A 17348-nucleotide genomic window follows, 5' to 3' on the forward strand; every position below is an offset into this window, starting at 1 on the left:
GGGGGAGGAGGTATTCCCTCACCTGGCAGAGGAGGGGGAGGAGGTATCTCCACTACAGGAAGAGAAGGGGGAAGAGGTATTCCCTCATCAGGCAAAGGTGGAGGAGGGGGCGGTAACATTTCTGTACCAGGCAGAGGAGGAGGTGGGGGGATGGCTATACTGGGAAGAACAGGTCTCGTTGTGCCAGGGAGAAGGGGAGGTGGGGGAGCTGCCATGCCTACACCAGGCATGGAACTGGAAGACTCTGTGCAAGGCAGAGGTGGTGAGGGTTGGACGTTATGGCTGTTTTCAAAGGAAGAGAAAACAGAGTGTTCATGGCTGGTTTCAAACTCAGTATGAAGAGAAGGATGGGAAGGCTGTGACCCAGACTGTCTTTGACTGTCAGACTTCAGGAGGGATGGAGATGGTGGAGGCAACGTGGGCTGATGTGTGTCGAGCTGTACTGATATTCGCCTTGGAGACACAATCAAAGAAATCTCCGAACAGAATTTTGTCTGAGGTCCAGAAGGTGAGGACGGCACAGGCGAGTCTCCACTTTCAGCCCCAGGTGGGTGGTGAGGACACTCTGGCAGTGTATTAACAGAAGGCAGTATCGGTATCCCACCCTCTTCTGTCGGGGATGTCTGGATTGACTTTGCCTGTAAAAGCCTTTGATGACGTACATCCTTTTCTCCTAACCTGAGAGCTTCAAGACAGACATCTTCTAAGGGTGCACCTCCATTCTGAGCCCCATGACGGCCTCTGGCCATCTCCACGTCCAGGGCAGGATACCCCTTCTCCAGTTCAGCTATTTTGGTCCTCAGATCCTCAATGGTCTGTTCCAGCTGCTGAATTACAGTGGCCTGTCCTTCAGACTTCATGTCAAAAGCTTCCTGGGGGACAACAAAGACAGACATAGTTAAATATAAAATAAGGACTTGGGGCACCTGGGTGGCTTAGTCAGTTAAACGCCCAACTTCAGCTCAGGTCATGATGTCACAGTTCATGAGTTCAAGCCCCATATCGAGCTCGCTGCTGTCAGTGCAGAGCCTGCTTCAGTTCTTCTGTCCCCCTCTCTCTGCCCCTCCCCCACTTGTACTCTCTTAAAAATAAACATATATATGTATACATATATATACATACATATATATACAAAAATAAATATATATATACATACATATAATAAGGACCAAAAACTATTTAAATAATAAAATAATTTTTAAAAGTTGTAAAATATATTTGTTTGTTGTAATAATTCCAGAAGGATCCCTTCACAGAGAGATACTATTAGTATTTCTTTGTATCTTGTCCTTTTCACACTTGGACTTCAAAGTGGTTTACACATATTACCATAAAGTCCAAAGGCCATTGTTTGTCTGATCTTTAAATGATCATTGAAGACAAGCAGACCAGTGAAAATAGGGAAAAAAATTCTGAGTGAAAAACCAGTTTATTTCCTAGACAGGCCCCTCTCATACCTTCCCAAATAGTATTTGCTATTAAGATGTTCCCTAAAGACATTTTAAATCCTCAGGTTTAAAAGTCATCGCTACCTTTTTAAAGGTAACCCACTGAAAGAATCTCCAATAAAATTATGTGAAATAGCTTTCACATCCATATGCATATGTGTCATTTCACTTATTTCATGTTTACTTTAATTTTAATACTTTACCAAAGGCATTTCAGAAAGTGATACCTGGATTAGTAAAATGTATAGATTGTTTTCATTTCTCTAGTGTAACCTTAAAAGTGACCTTTAAGCATCAGTAAATATTTTTTAAGTTATCCTGATAACTTAGTAGTGTTCTCATTTTCCCATTTTTTTATAATGACCATGTAAAAAGGTTAGATGATAAAAGGCACACAAGAAGTAAATTCTAGAAAAGGTTTCTAAACTCAATTCTTAAATGTTATTACCAAGGCCAGCTTTTTTTCATTGTAGATTTGATTATAATGAAAGCACTATATGACCTCTTCTTCATAAAGCCATTATTCTCAGGAGCCAGAAACATAACAGGGTTTTTTAACACACAGAAGACAGAGTTAGACAAAATGCCAAAATGGAGGTCACAGTCAGAAATCTAATTGAAACAGATATAAGTAATAAGCCTGATGGAGAATTTAAAAAGGAACAATCATACAGATACTCAGTGGGCTTGAGAAAAGAATGGGAGACTTCAAAGAGCCCCTTACCACAGAGATAAAAGAGTTTAAAAAAAAAAAAAGTCAGTAATGAAAAATGCAATAACCAAGATTTGAAACAGACCGGATGTAAAAACACAAGGATGGAAGCAGCACAGGAATGAATAAGTGATATAGAAGGTAAAATAAATGGAAAATAAAGAGGCTGAACAAAAGAAAGATAGATTTATGGAATACAAGAATAGACTTAGGGAACTCAGTGAGTCCATCAAATGTAATAACATTTGTATTATAAGAGTCCCAAAAGAAGAGAGAAAAGGGGGGGGGGGTGGAAAATTAATTTGAAGAAATCATACCTGAAAACTTCCCTAACCTGGGGAAGGAACATAATGAAAGCGATATAAAAGTAAAGGATGTGAAGGAGAAGGAAGAGAAATAAGAGGAAGAAAAGGAAGAGAAACTGATCCTAAATCATAACAGCCTAGCACAATAGCAAGTGTTACACTTCTTTCTACATAGATTTATGCTCTCACATTTACAAGCCAACTAGTCCAACACAACACTCAAAGACAATGATCATAGAAGGTCATAGTACCCGTGGCTGTAAGGATTCCTGAGATTTTTATCCTTTCTAATTATTTACACGGGCAGCAGAAAAAGACTTCTTAAATGGAATCAAGACAATTTGGCAGTTACTTGGATTGACTCTCCCAAGGTCCAGCACCTTCTCCTTCTACGTGCAGAAGTGGGAAGAAAAACTACATTTACAGATTCCTTTGCAGTTAGGTTCATCCAATTAGATGCAGATACACAGAGATTTAGAAGGCGGAATGATAGGAGCCATACTCCAAGTGTCCTTAACTGTTCTGTTAGTGATCAAGATCTGCTAACTGGAAGCTGCTCTGAAAGAATGTTCCACTGTCTACTTTCCAGTTTCCAATGGTGGCTTCAAAGGTTTTAGCTTCCCTGGTATACCAGTTATATATGACTCCTTTGAAAAATTTCAGCCTAGAAGCAGATCTTTCAAACTGCATCGTTCCATGAAAAACTTAACTGTGTATAGGAAGCCCTTCTGTTTAATATATCTCGTATGGTTTCTGGTTCCTCAATAAAGCCTGACTGATATAACCATGTACCAATACTTCGGGATAAAATACAGAGGGGAAAAAAAGGCTCTTCCAGTAAGCAGCCTGAGGTGATCTCCAAATATGGTTCACTATTCACTTGTCCCAGAATGCCCAACAACATCATGCAAATCAAAAGGTTCAAATCTTCATGTTCACTTTAAGAACACTAGTGAAACCATACAGACCATCAAGGGTATGCATATGGAAAAATCCACTAAATATGTGAAAGACATCACTTTACAAAACCAGTGGGTGCTATTCCATAGTTACAATGGTGTAGTTGGTAGGTATGCCCAGGCCAAAGAATAGGTCTGGACACAGGGTCAGTGGCCCAAAAAGAGTGCTGAATTTTTGCTGGACATGATTAAAAATGCAGACAGTAATGCTGAACTTAAGGGTTTAGATGTAGATTATTGGGTCATTGAGCAATCCATATAATCAAAAGCCCCCAAACACAGACTACCAGATTTACATAACTCACAGTCAGATTAACCAATGCATGAGCTCCTAATGCCACATTAAAATGATCCTTACTGGAAAAGAACAAATGGTTCTAAACCAGAAGAGGAGATTGCACAGGAGAGAAAGAAAGAAATCCCAGAAGAAAATGACGAAATTAAAATTTATAGACTAGGAATAAATTCAGCATAAAATAAATGCAAATAAAAAGGTTTTTTTAATTGTGGAAAAAAGATTCTCTTCCTTAAAAAATGAAGTAAAAAATAAAGCAACAATATTCTTATTTCTAAAATGATTTTTTAAATGTTTATTTATTTACTTTGAGGGGGGGGGGGTGTGAGTGAGCAGGGGAGGGGCAGAGAGAGAAGGAGAAAGAATCCCAAATAGGCACCATGCTATTGATGCAGAGCCTGACGTGGGGCTTGAAGTCATGAACCATGAGGTCATGACTTAAGCCAAAATCAAGAGTCTGACACTTAACCTACTGAGCCACCCAGGCACTCCTCTAAAACTATTTTTTAGCCTCATTGTAAGCATGAACAAATTATTCGAATTAAAATTACTCAAATGTTAATTTTCTACTATACAAACTTTCTGACTAAAGTATATGATGCCATGATAGATGACATCTTTTACGAAAAGATTTTCATTTTTTACAGTATGTGAGAAATTCATCATTTTCCCCAACGGCCTCTGACAATACTCTATAATGCAAGATAATCTTTTTAAACATGTATGTCAGTTATCATCCTTACCAAATTAACTAACTCTGTCAGGTGCTCATTAATCAATCACTTTTCATATGATTCAGGTTCTCTATCTCCTTCCCTGAAGTCAGGGAGCACAAGATTCTATAAGAGCAATAATTTCACCTTGTACTATATTTGCACCATGTGGCTTAAAATATCTACAAATCATTGGTAAAATGACATTGCCCAAACTAAAGCATGGTAGATAATAACAGATAGTCTGTGTTAAATGGGGATAGATCTGGGGTTGGACTTAATTCTATAAGTGGTCAATTTATTAGAGTACATTGTTCTGTTGTGTAATCTACTTATTCTTTAAACAAAATGGTAGTTGAGGGCATCTGGATAATAAAAAGATGAGAAAATGAGGAACTGACACACTCCATAAGCTTCACAGGTTTTCAAATGTGAGACACAGTATGAATTAGAATGGGGAAACAGCAGAGGAAATAGACAAGAAAATAAAACTCCAAACTGACTTTACAGTAAATATGGCAATGCTAGGCTTATGGTACCAAGAAGGTGGTGAAGTCAAAGAATTCATGAAGATGAGAGCAAACAGACTGCAAAAACAAAAGGCTGACATTTGTGTAGAGAACTATTCTGTAGAGATAATTATTACAGATGGAGAACAGGAAAAAAAAGTTGTAGGGAGAGACTGTCTGCTTCTTACATTATTCCCAATGTAGAGAGAACAAACAACCAAGTTGCTAAAATCCTGATTCCCCTCTATGACCCTATTTTAACCTACGAAATCCCAGCCCAAATCAATGTTACAATCCTCTTACTCCATTCCAGGAAACAGCAATTAAGCTCATCTCAAATCTTAACTGATTAACCTGTAAAATAAGGCCAGCCATCTATACTTACAGAGTAGCCAAATGTATGTAAGATTTTTGGTTCTGAATTCAGCTAAGATGCTTCAAAGAATCTTATCTGGCCTTCCTTATCCAGGACTATCAGTCAAGGGCTGGTGGGCTCTCAGAGAGTACCAATTCTCTATAGAGCTATTTAGAGAAGGCTGTGTTGCCTGTCAGCAGTAAGAGTTAGTTTCTATTTGGGTCATATTTTGTATTTTTTAAAAAGATTTATAAAGAAATTTACATGGTAAATAATAGTTATCATCAAGAAAAAAATGCTGTGTATTCTCTGGCTATTTAAGCAAAAGTCCTTTCAGAGCCCACCCACAAAGCTCAGATTTACTCTCTAAGAGCCTTCCAGGCACTCTGTGGTCCATGGAACGTCCTCAAGTTGAAAGCTTGTTCCCTCGTGTCTTGTGCCTGGTACTTAATCTTCCGTCTCTTCAGGGTACAGCTAGATAGAGGCCTATCAGATCCTCAAAGGATTTGACAATGGTAAAATGTACTTTCTATTATCTTTAGACTTCTACACTTTTCAAAAAAAAAACAGCATTTCCAGTAATTGTGTGACCCTTTACCCAATGTTAATTGTTCTCACTATTAAAAATTAAAATAAACAATTTTTTAAAAGGAGAATAGAAAAAAGTGATCTTTATAATTTTTCAAAGAATCCAAATAATGGGTACCTCCTTATAAATGGAAGAAAGATAACAAATCTATTTTAGTTATTCAACACAGTATGTAATATACCTTATATATTACCAATGTTGAGATAGTTTGTATTTTAAAATATTACTTCAATCCCTTAAATCATTAGAAGTGGTAAAGTCTGCCATCCACTTTGGCTGAACAATTTTATACAATACATTAGCCAAAATTCTTCCATTCCTGTACAATCTTATACGTGGGTGGTGATGGTTAGTTCTTATAAATTGTTTGAACACTTGCATATCACAAAATACAAGCTTCCATTAAAAAATAAAATGTTCACCAAATTTTTTTTCTGATTACAAGATTATGATTCCCAGAAAAAGAAACATTAATGTAACATTAAGGCTAAAACTGTCAAAAAGGAAGGCAAGATACACTCAAGTAAAGCTTTTGCTGAAAAGTTAATTCACTTCGTCTTTGAAACTTTATGATGTTTATAATGTAAGCAAGATACTTTGAGAGCCTAGAATATAAAAATAGATATTGGTAAGTTAACACTGTGATAATTTATTTTGTAAATGTTGATACGAGATATGTAATTTATTTTCTATCATTCAGATTTTCAAGTTCTGCTAAATTCTAAGGCTATGTTACTGGCAAGTTACGATACCCGTAGACATCTATAAAATATAAATCCTACTCTTCACAAAAGCATATAAATTCTCTTTCATGATCTAAATTCTAAACAACATTCTAAGGTTTTTGAACAAACCAATGGCATTCCAGTTTTACAATAAGCCAATACCTGCTACACATGATTCTATAGAAAAAGAAATCCAGATTTTAAAGAGATAAGATAATGCACAAAAATAAATTACCATCAATTTCAAGTTTGAAAAGGAATTTAAAGAAAGGAGGGAATATCAGAACATACGATAAGTAGAAAATAACTTACCTAGGTCTTCTTAAAGCAGAACATATCATGGAAAAGAAGAGCTTCACACACAGAAAGCTAAAATGGCACCTCTGGAATCCTTACAATGAAACAGATGAACTATTGAAATTATAATATTGTTGAACTGGAATGGATATGACAAATCTCTTCCAATCCCTTTATTGCTTAGATGAGAAATGTGAGTTAGAGGGGAGAGGGATTTGTTAAAACTCATAATTGGCTGTATTCCTTTTAACATCTCTTCACTGCAGTAGTTAACAATTTGATCCATGAGAAGGTTAAAGTCAACATCATTAGTGATAACCAAAGTAGAAGTAATAAATGTGTTGATAAAGGGGGTCAGGGAAAATGAGGGAAAAAAATAGCAAAGAGAACCTGCTTTTTTTAGTTCCCCCACAACTTCTGAATTTTCTCTCCAGTTATTTGAGCTGCAGTTGTGGCAACATTCTGGACCATAATCTAACATAGTTCCAAATCGTGCAAAGAAGAAAAACACTTTTGTTATAGTTTCATTTTCATTAACGGTCTGTGGATATAAAGCGCAACTCAGTTTTCCACCTCCTCACCACCTTCTTCTTTAACCCAACTAATCTCTAACATTAAAGACTTCCTAAAAAAACAAAGCTTGGAGGAAATTGAATGGGATGGATTAAGAAGATTAGCCAGAGTGGTAGAACCGCCTTGCAACCCTGTTGCTCTCCTAAAATTGCTCTCCCAGTAACCCCTCCTGTTCTTACTGCCTATAATTTTATACTCTCTCCCTTCCATTTTGTTTTCTCTGTTCCCTCCTTTGGATTTTTTTTTTGGGGGGGGAGTAGGGTACCAAACCTACAGTAACTCCCAAGACTTTGTTCTTAACCCACTATCCTCTCTGTATATGTGAGGAGAGCACACAGAGTTTTATATCTTTAGTCTTCATCTCTATACTGATTATTGAAAGTTTTTCTCTCCCAACAATACTTCAATTCCGTATCGTGATTGGTTAGCTATCATTGCTTTTTGATCACCTGACATTTTCCTTAAATTTAAGGAATTTATTTTCCAAAGAACTATCTAGGCACAGTAGTATCTCTCAATCATTTTTCTAAGTCATTGGCTCATAATGTGTACCAGAATCACATGGAAGACTTATTACAACACAAATTGCTAGTACCCACCCCCAGAGTCTCCAATTCAGTAGGTCTGGAGCAGGGCCTGGGAATTTGCACTTCTAATCAGTTCCCAGGTAATGCTGATGCTGCTGGTCCAGGGACCACACTTTGAGAACTATAGTCAATTTTTACCCTGGCTATGGTTACCAAATCCATTATTTCCACTTTGGCTGCTACTTTTCCTTTTATCAGATAAGTACCTTAGTTCAGATTCTCCTGACCTGACAATGCGGATACATTGAGAGTTGAATAACTGGTCCTCCTTCTTGGCTCCGAGAGGCATGTCACAGCCTTCTTGTGCTTGGGAACACTAGACAGAGGTGCAGCACTATGCCCAGGGAGGGGGGTGCTTTTTAAACAGTGATATCAACAAACAGCATAATGAGGCAAAAAAAAATATGGCACTAAATAGATTGCAAAAAGGATACTTGTTTGCAGCACAAGCTGAAACAAGAAGGCAGAGTGTCATCTCATTCCACCCGAGCGGGGCAAGTGCATGTAGGGTAACTCAGACTGTTCACCACTTTATGCATGTGTACAAATGAACATGAAAGTCCTGTGAGTGTTGATTTTAGGGCCACAGATATTGCAGATACGTATTCCGCAACTATGGAAGCCGTGAATAATGAGAGTCAACTCAATTATGAAAGCAACTTTCAAAACCAGATGTAACAACAACAATGACAGAAAAGAACAGCTAATATTTTGAGTGCCAGGAGCACATAAACTAATGCATTTAAGTTAATGCACTTAAATTAATGCAGCTGAATGTCACAAAACCCCTATGAGATAGAAGTTTAAAGATGAGGGGACTAAGGCACAGAGACTAAGGCACAGCAAAATACTTTGCTTAGGTTTGCAAGTTAAAAGAATCACTGGTATCTGTGCCCAGGGAAACGGATCCACAGCCCACATCTTCAACCACTATGTATGAACAGCGGCAAATTTTCTACCATTTGCCAATAAGCACCCTCTGCTCTAGTCAGTGTGGTCTCCCACTATTTAGCTATTCCTCAAATATTTTCTGAGCTCCTAAAAAATGTCGGGTGCTATGTTTGATAGAGGAAAGACAAAGAGTAAGGACAGTCTTAGCTTTAGGGAGCTCAGCTGTCTACGAGACACGCATAAGTCAACCATTATGGAAAAAGAAGACAGGTATGTGGGTCCCAGAGTAGGGATGTCAAAATGACTCTCTAGATTGAAGTCTCGGAAAGGGTCTAAGTGGAAATAAAGTTTAACATGAGTTTAGATGAACAGATAAATAGAAATTAAGTAGATTTTAAAGGCGGGGGAGGTTAGGAATATAAAAGAAACATAAAAAGACAGATATGAAGGATCCTAAACTAGACTATTTTTCAGAAAACGAGGGTATTTTTTAAGGCTGGAGCAAACAAAATGTAGGAAATAGTGGGTGGTAAATCCAAAGACGGAGAATGGTAAGGAAAAGCCTGTAATGCAGTCTCGAGGGTCTGATTTTTTTTCTCAAATGTTAGGAGCAGTCACTGAATGAGTGTCAGCAGATATCCGATATAAGTAAATGTGGATTTGAGAAAGATAACTCAAGGCCTTGTGGAGGAAGGATTGGAAAGGATTAAGAGTGGAAGCACAGAACCCTGTTGGGGACTATCACAACAATCCAGATAAGACTAGGCCCCTGGCAAAAGAGGCCCAGGAGATGGAAAGCAAAGCTGGTTGCTTGGGGAATACACTGAGTCACCTCTTACATCACCTGGTCACCTGGTGCCTGTCATATCCTGCCCCACAAACCCCATCCCCTGACAAAATGCCACATTCACTTTCACTTTTGTGCCTTTATTCTCTTTTCTCATCTGAAATTCTTACTCTCCTTCCCTCCATCTGTTCGAAAACTATCACTTTCAGGACTTGATCTAAGTTTTACCCTTCCTAAGAAGCTGTCCTTAATTATAATTTCTCAAAAATATTCCTTTTTATTTTTTTAGTTCTGTAATACAATATATACCAAACACCTCGGCAGAATCATATTACATCTTGCAAATCATTTCATGTATATGGAAGAGCCTGGGACCTTATAACTGTTTACATTTCCTTCAATATCTACCACAAATACCTTGCACACGGTACTTCAACAGATGTCCAATAAAGGATAAGCAACCTTTATAAGCTAAGAACTTTATGGGCTCAGCTATTCTTTCAGATCAGCTGCTTGACCTATTTGCCCTTCTCCATAGGATATCAACCATGTGGCCCAACAAACGAGCTTTATACCATCTAACACTCAACAAAGCAAAGATACAACCTCATTTCACCTCTGAGCCCTACTGCCCTAGAGAAAAGTGAAAACAAAGTGTGATATCTAATTCATTCCTCACATTCTCATCTTAAATTTTAACCATTTCCCAGATGCTAACTGCTTTTCATTCTTAAAATTAATAGAACAGTTTCTGTTTTTATTTCTAAAGTTAAAATGTCTAAATTTTTCTCTGAGCTAGTTGGGAGTTTCCACAAAATGAAAATATATTTTCCAGAAAAATCCTTTCTTCCCCTTCACATCTTGCCCAAATGCTACCCATTTTCAATGGCAGTGCCTCCACCCCCAGGCTGTCCTGCATCTCTTCCAGTCAGTCCCAACCCCCTTCCACCTTGCCCCTCCCCTGGTCCACTGGGTCAAAGTGTCAAGCACCCAAGAATTATCATCACAGATGACTAGATGACCCATGTTTTCTCCCTTCAACCATCTCTCTCTCTCTCTCTCTCTCTCTCTCTCTCTCTCTCAACCATCTCCCTCTACCTCTTTCTCTCTCTCCTTTAAGCCCTATTTTTCTTCCTCTGCTTTATGTTTTAGTTATTTACTTGTCTTTTAAATCATGATTTTGTGGGTTGATAATAACCATAGAAATTCATATTACTTTTTGCCTTGGAGTTTAGAAGGAACTTACATTAAACAATTTTTCCAGCCCTTTGATATGTGTAATACATTCCAACAAAATTCAAGTGGCTTCTTGTTTTTATGTCTCCATCATTATCCTTTCAGAATCACATTCACCCACACCTTTCTTTTGATCTGACCAATGCTTCTTTTACTCTCTAAATGTTTCTAGCCAAGACACATGTGAGTAATCCCTCAAGAACCATCAACTAGGCTACCTCACATTACTCACATCTTTTTCCTTGATTTGTTCCCAAATAAAGATGTTTCTGAAATAATAAATTGTACTGAGTCGTTATTGTAGAAGAGCACTATAACAGATACTTTAAAGGAGAACCAATGGAAAACAATATTTAATTCCTCAAATAAGTTTGCAATCAAATTAGGCATTGAGGGGACCAAGGAACACTGATCAGAGCAGGAACCTAAGAAAAGAGTTTTAAGCCAATTTCAAAGGAATTGAAAATGGACTGAAATAAGATTTTGCTGGTTTTCTCAAGTCAGAGCATTTTTCTGACTTTTGACAATTTGTTTGCATATAAACCATACAACATAAAGGGTAAGAGAGTGCTGATACTATTTAATTTCTTTTTATTTTCCAGGACTTTGTAAGAGACATGGCTATTCACTATTAATAAAAATTTTAATGAGTAGAGAGACTTAACTTCGAGTTGCCTGATATTATCAATTATTACCCAAAGCTAGAATTTTTAAAGATCAAATTGTATTCTATTTACCTTTAAACTAGCCCGTTTGCATTAGAAAGATGTGATGAGTTTCAGGAAGATGTTTCAAAACACAATTTTATGTGTTCAGTTGACCCTTTAACAGCACCAGAGTTAGAGGCACCAAACCCCCACACAGTAAAAATCCGTGTATTACTTTGACTCCCCCAAAACCTGTTGGCTGGAAGCCTTAGTGATAACATAAACAGTCAATTAACACATATTTTGTATGTTATATGCTTTGCATACTACATTATTACAATAAAGTAAGCTAGAAAAAAATATTACTAGGAAAATCATAAAGAAAAGATAATACATTTACAGTCCTATATTTATGGGAACAAAATCTACATATAAATGAGCCTGCACAATTCAAACCCATGTAGTTCAAGGGTTGACTGTAATTTCAGAAGGAAAAAATAAGTCAAAAATTGGGTGGTAACCAGTTTTGTTATCATAAATTAATCTTTCATATAGGAACATTTTTTAGAGATTATAATTATCTATTTTAGAATATAAAAGAGTTTATAGTTTAAATAGTATTTCAAATACTAAAGAATATAAAACAGAATTGGAAGACAGTCTTATTTCAGTTTTATGAAATAATTCTTTAGACATAGATTTTCAGAGCATATCACTTAAAAATAAATATCAATAAATGAGGTCCTAAAGAATGTAGTTTTATTTGAAAACTTTCTCTAATTCCATAGGGCCATCAATAAAAGCACTCAGGGAGAAAGCTATAGTTTTGTTTTGTTTTTTTTACATGAGTACCAGCTGTATTTGCTTTAAGCATCAAACTCTTGGGCAACACCACACCCTTCACCTCCTTTTAGCTGAGAAAAGGCTTTATGAGTTATGTGTGGGGGGGGGGGGGTTCCCAGGGATATGGAGCTCTCAGAATTATTAACTATAGGAAGAGAGTAAAAGTCAAAATTCATTCAATAAATTCCAGTGTGCTCAGATTGAGAGAACAGGTGCCTGAACTCACATCTGAAGAAAAATTTACAGGGTGCTTTCCAAACCTGCTCCACGCCTCTGACTAAGCAGTCCTAGTGATCTCGCGTTACAACCACAGAATAATGCAGGCAGCCTGGGATGGACCAGAAAGCCTATTCAGATCATCATTCATACAGAGCAAATGGACTTAAAACCTCTCATTTCCTTCAGCAGTGGGTAACATACAGAGATACAGAACTGCCATCTAGTGACTAAGTAGAAAAAAGCAAAGTGCTTTACATGAAAATAAAATTGTAAGGTTTTTTTTGTTGTTGTTGCTCTTTCGTGTCTTTTGTTTGTTTTTTGTTTTGTTGTTGTTGTTGTTGTTTTAAGAGTTGTGAAACGCTGGGGCGCCTGGGTGGCTCAGTCAGTTGAGCATCTGACTCTGGATATATAGACTCAGGTCATGATGTCATGGTTTGTGAGATTGAGGCCAGCATCATGTTCTGTGATGACAGTGCAGGGCCTGCTTGGGATTCTCTCTCTCCCTCTCTCTGCCTCTCCTCTGCTCATGCTCTTTCTCTCAAAATAAATAAGCATTCTTAAAAAATTAAAAAATAAGAGTAGTGGAATACTAAAGTTAGCAAAAAAAAAAAAAAACAAAAACAAAAAAAACAAAAGTGGCACAATTGAGCACACCAAAGTTATACCAAAACTTAAAAATGTATGGGGAAACTAAGGAGCCTCTATATGTGCCTTTGAAACATAGCTTGATATTTGACTCTTATAAATGATATATTGTAAATATAATAGAATAACTTAAAATAAACTTATCTAACAATGTCATGATTTTGGCACAAGTGGTATTAAATAGCCATAGGGCAATTGCTCATGTAAAAGTATAATTTTTATCATAGTGTAGCAAATATGAGGTATAAAATCAAACAGACCTCTATATTCAAATCCTGGCTCTTAAACCTTTATCAATTTGTGACTCTAAGTAAGTTAACTCCTATAAACATCTTTTTTCTCTATCAGTTAAATGAATTAAAATAGTTACTTTAAAGGACTATTTTAAGAATTGCATAAGATAATGCAGTAAAAGTGTATATGCATAGTAGATTGGTAATTAATTCTAGTTTTTTTATCATTTTGGTGACCATTTACTTTAAGCACGTATGAAATACACACATATTATCTAAGAAAAGAACCAGTCCATAAGTAAACTTATGACAAAGAAAGTAAACAATCATTTTTGAGGAATTAACCTCAGTTTCTCCCAAATACTGCTTCCTCTCCATTAATTTATTGTATTTTCTGGCTTATAGAGAGTTCACTGGCAATAAGGAAAGCAGATATGAAATTTAAGTTAATCTATTTCACCCCTAAATTTCCAAAGCTGTAACATCAGGCATTTGTAAAACACCCAGTGCATTGGGTTTCCTGCTTCTTACAATATATTTTACCATGGTTCACAGCTCAAGAAAAATAGAAAAATCACTATAAATTTACATACATGAATTGATATTTGAATCTTAACACACACAGCAATGTTGCATGTTTATCATTTTTATAGTATAAATTATGTTTTGTTGAGGCTTTCTTTGGCATTATCATATGTAATAAAAATTCAATAGTATATGCCCTGGAAATAATAATTTAGAAAAATCTAACATATTATCAGATTACAACTTAGTCATGCCTCAAAAAAATAAAAAATAAAAAATAAAAGAAGCTGTAGAAAATGAGAGGATATTTTCAGGGCACTGTTTTTCTTAATTATTTTTGAATTTATTTCTCTGCCTCTGTTTATCTTTCTTCATCTCAATCACTGTTGGCTAATCATTACACAATTTATTAAATAACCATCAGCTCAGAACACCATCCCTCTCCAAAAGCCCTGGCCTTGTGTAGGTCTCTGCTCTGACAAAAAGCTGAAAAAACATGTTTTGTGACACTATCCTTAAGAGTATCATTAGTCTTGGAGCACCTGGGTGGCTCAGTCAGTTAAGCATCTGACTTCAGCTCAGGCCTTGATCTCATGGTCTGTGAGTTTGAGCCCCATGTCAGGCTCTGCGCTGACTGCTCAGAGCCTGGAGCCTGCTTCAGATTCTGTGTCTCCCTCTCTCTCTGCCCCTCCCCAGCTCATACTCTGTCTCTCTCTTTCAAAAATAAATAACATTACAAACTTAAAAAGAAAAAAAGAGTATCTTTAGTCTTACAACAATGGCCAATGTAGCTACATTTTTTAATTATTACTATTTGTTTAGTTGAAGTATAGTTGCCATATTAGTTTCAGATAGATAAAACAGGTGAAGGGGATGAAGAGGTACAAATAAAATAAATAATAATAAGTAAGTCACAGGAATGAAAAGTACACCGTAGGTCTCAATAATATTGTAATAACTTCATAGCTGTATTTTTTTAAAGCATGAGTAAATTGTAGTTCTTGAACATTGTTATATTCTCATTGCTCCTCCAGAGGGAGCACAACCTTCATGTATGATTCAGGACGCTGCTTTTTCAAAAGGGATGTCAATTTTAACTTGGAAAAGCTCTCAAAAATCATCAAATTCTTTAATTTGACAGAGAAAAACACCATGTCCCAGAAATCCTAGTATGTTGCTACACACTAACCAGAAACAGAACTGGGCCTGGAACCTGGATGAGAATCTTCTCACCTTCCACTAGGCCATGCTGGAGGATAGAGTCTTCTTACTGATAATATCTAGTACTCAGTTATTTTCAAAAGACTAGTTGGAAGAAAGTATAAATACATTTTTAAAAACTGGTTTTGTATCCAAAAGAGCAATTGCTATCTACAATTACTATTCTACATGTTTCCTTTCTTGCAGTCTTTTTTTCTTTAATAGTGTTTTGATTTCAAAAAACAAAAAAAACACAAACAAAATATGGCTTCTTTAGTAAAAGAAAAACGGTTTCTGTGGGAATTAAACAGGCACTAACTAATGTTTCATCCACCAAGGTAACTTAAAAATATGATTTGATTTTAGAAAACCTCTGGCAAGTTCTTCAAACTCGCATCCATGTAACTATTAGTTCAGCCAGGGACATCTCCATGTGACATCTGGAATGGAAACTGTCCTGCTGGACCCAGCTTCTGTCAGGCCCAACTCTTTGGCTAGACACAGAATGATGCACCTTCTAAAAAGCTTGGACTCCGTTCCACTTCAAGGTTGATTTTTTTTTCAAAGCCTAAATGGAAGACAACATCCCCTTCCACATGATTATATTTCCCTGAAGACTTAGAGAAATAAGGATGGCCTCAGCTAGCTGGCAGATGAAAAGAAAATCAGAACCTGTCACAATTTTAAGACAAGTAAGAGAGAAAGTAAGAAAGAAAGGAAGTAGGATTCAACATCCTAATAAGATCTTCTAACTTCATATAAATAAATGGAACAAATAGAGAAGCCAGAAGTGGACCCACAAATGTATGTTCAACTAATCTTTGACAAAGCAGGAAAGAGTATCCAATGGGAAAAAAACAGTCTCTTCAATAAATGGTGCTGGAATAACTGGACAGCAACATGCAGAAGAATGAAACTGGACAGTTTCTTATACCATACACAAAAATAAACTCAAAATGGATGAAAGACCTAAATATGAGACAGGAAACCATCAAAATCCTACAGGAGAAAACAGGCGAAACCTCTTTGACCTTGCTGCAGTAACTTCTTACTAGATGTGACTCTGGAGGTATGGGAAACAAAAGCAAATATGAACTACTGGGACCTCATCAAGATAAAAAGCTTCTTCTGTACAGCAAAGGAAACAATCAACAAAACGAAAAGGCAACCAACAGAATGGGAGAAGATATTTGCAAATAACATATTGAATAAAGGGTTAGTATCAAATATGTATAAAGAACTTATCAAATTCAACACCCCAAAAAACAAATATTCCAGTGAAGAAATGGGCAAAAGACATGAATAGACACTTTTCCAAAGAAGACATCCAGATGGCTAACAGACACATGAAAAGATACTCAACAATAAAGGTCTTCCCAAACAAAAACTGAAGGAATTCATCACCACTAAACCAGACCTACAAGAGATACTAAGGGGGATCCTGTGACACAAAGTACGAGAGACATCGTTACAAGCATGAAACCTACAGACATCACAATGATTCTAAACCCATATCTTTCTATAACACTGAATGTAAATGGACTAAATGCGCCAACCAAAAGACATAGGGTATCAGAATGGATAAAAAAACAAGGCCCATCTATTTGCTGTCTACAAGAGACTCATTTTAGACCTGAGGACACTTTCAGATTGAAAGTGAGGGGATGGAGAACTATTTATCATGCTACTGGAAGTCAAAAGAGAGCTGGAGTAGCCATACTTATATCAGACAAACTAGACTTTAAATTAAAGGCTGTAACAAGAGATAAAGAAGGGCATTATATAATAATTACAGGCTCTATCCATCAAGAAGAACTAACAATTATAAATGTCTATGCACCGAATACGGGAGCCCCAAATATATAAAACAATTACTCATAAACATAAGCAACCTTATCGACAAGAATGTGGTAATTGCAGGGGACTTTAATACCCCACTTACAACAATGGATAGCTCATCGAGACACATGGTCCATAAAGAAACAAGGGCCCTGAATGATACATTGGATCAGATGGACTTGACAGATATATTTAGAACTCTGCATCCCAAAGCAA

At 36.6% G+C, this 17348-nt stretch overlaps 1 protein-coding gene across 1 annotated transcript in view; it reads right to left on the reverse strand.

Annotated features, from left to right (window-relative positions):
• Positions 1–17348, reverse strand: part of FMN2 (formin 2) — a 346387-nt gene that overhangs the window by 251190 nt on the left and 77849 nt on the right. The window contains 1 exon segment of the mRNA XM_049635319.1: positions 1–932. This exon segment is cut by the window's left edge and continues 10 nt beyond it. Within this exon segment, the coding sequence (XP_049491276.1) occupies positions 1–932 (932 nt within the window).

The sequence above is a fragment of the Panthera uncia genome, chromosome F1 (genome assembly GCF_023721935.1).
Source record: "Panthera uncia isolate 11264 chromosome F1, Puncia_PCG_1.0, whole genome shotgun sequence".
NCBI lineage: Eukaryota > Metazoa > Chordata > Mammalia > Carnivora > Felidae > Panthera > Panthera uncia.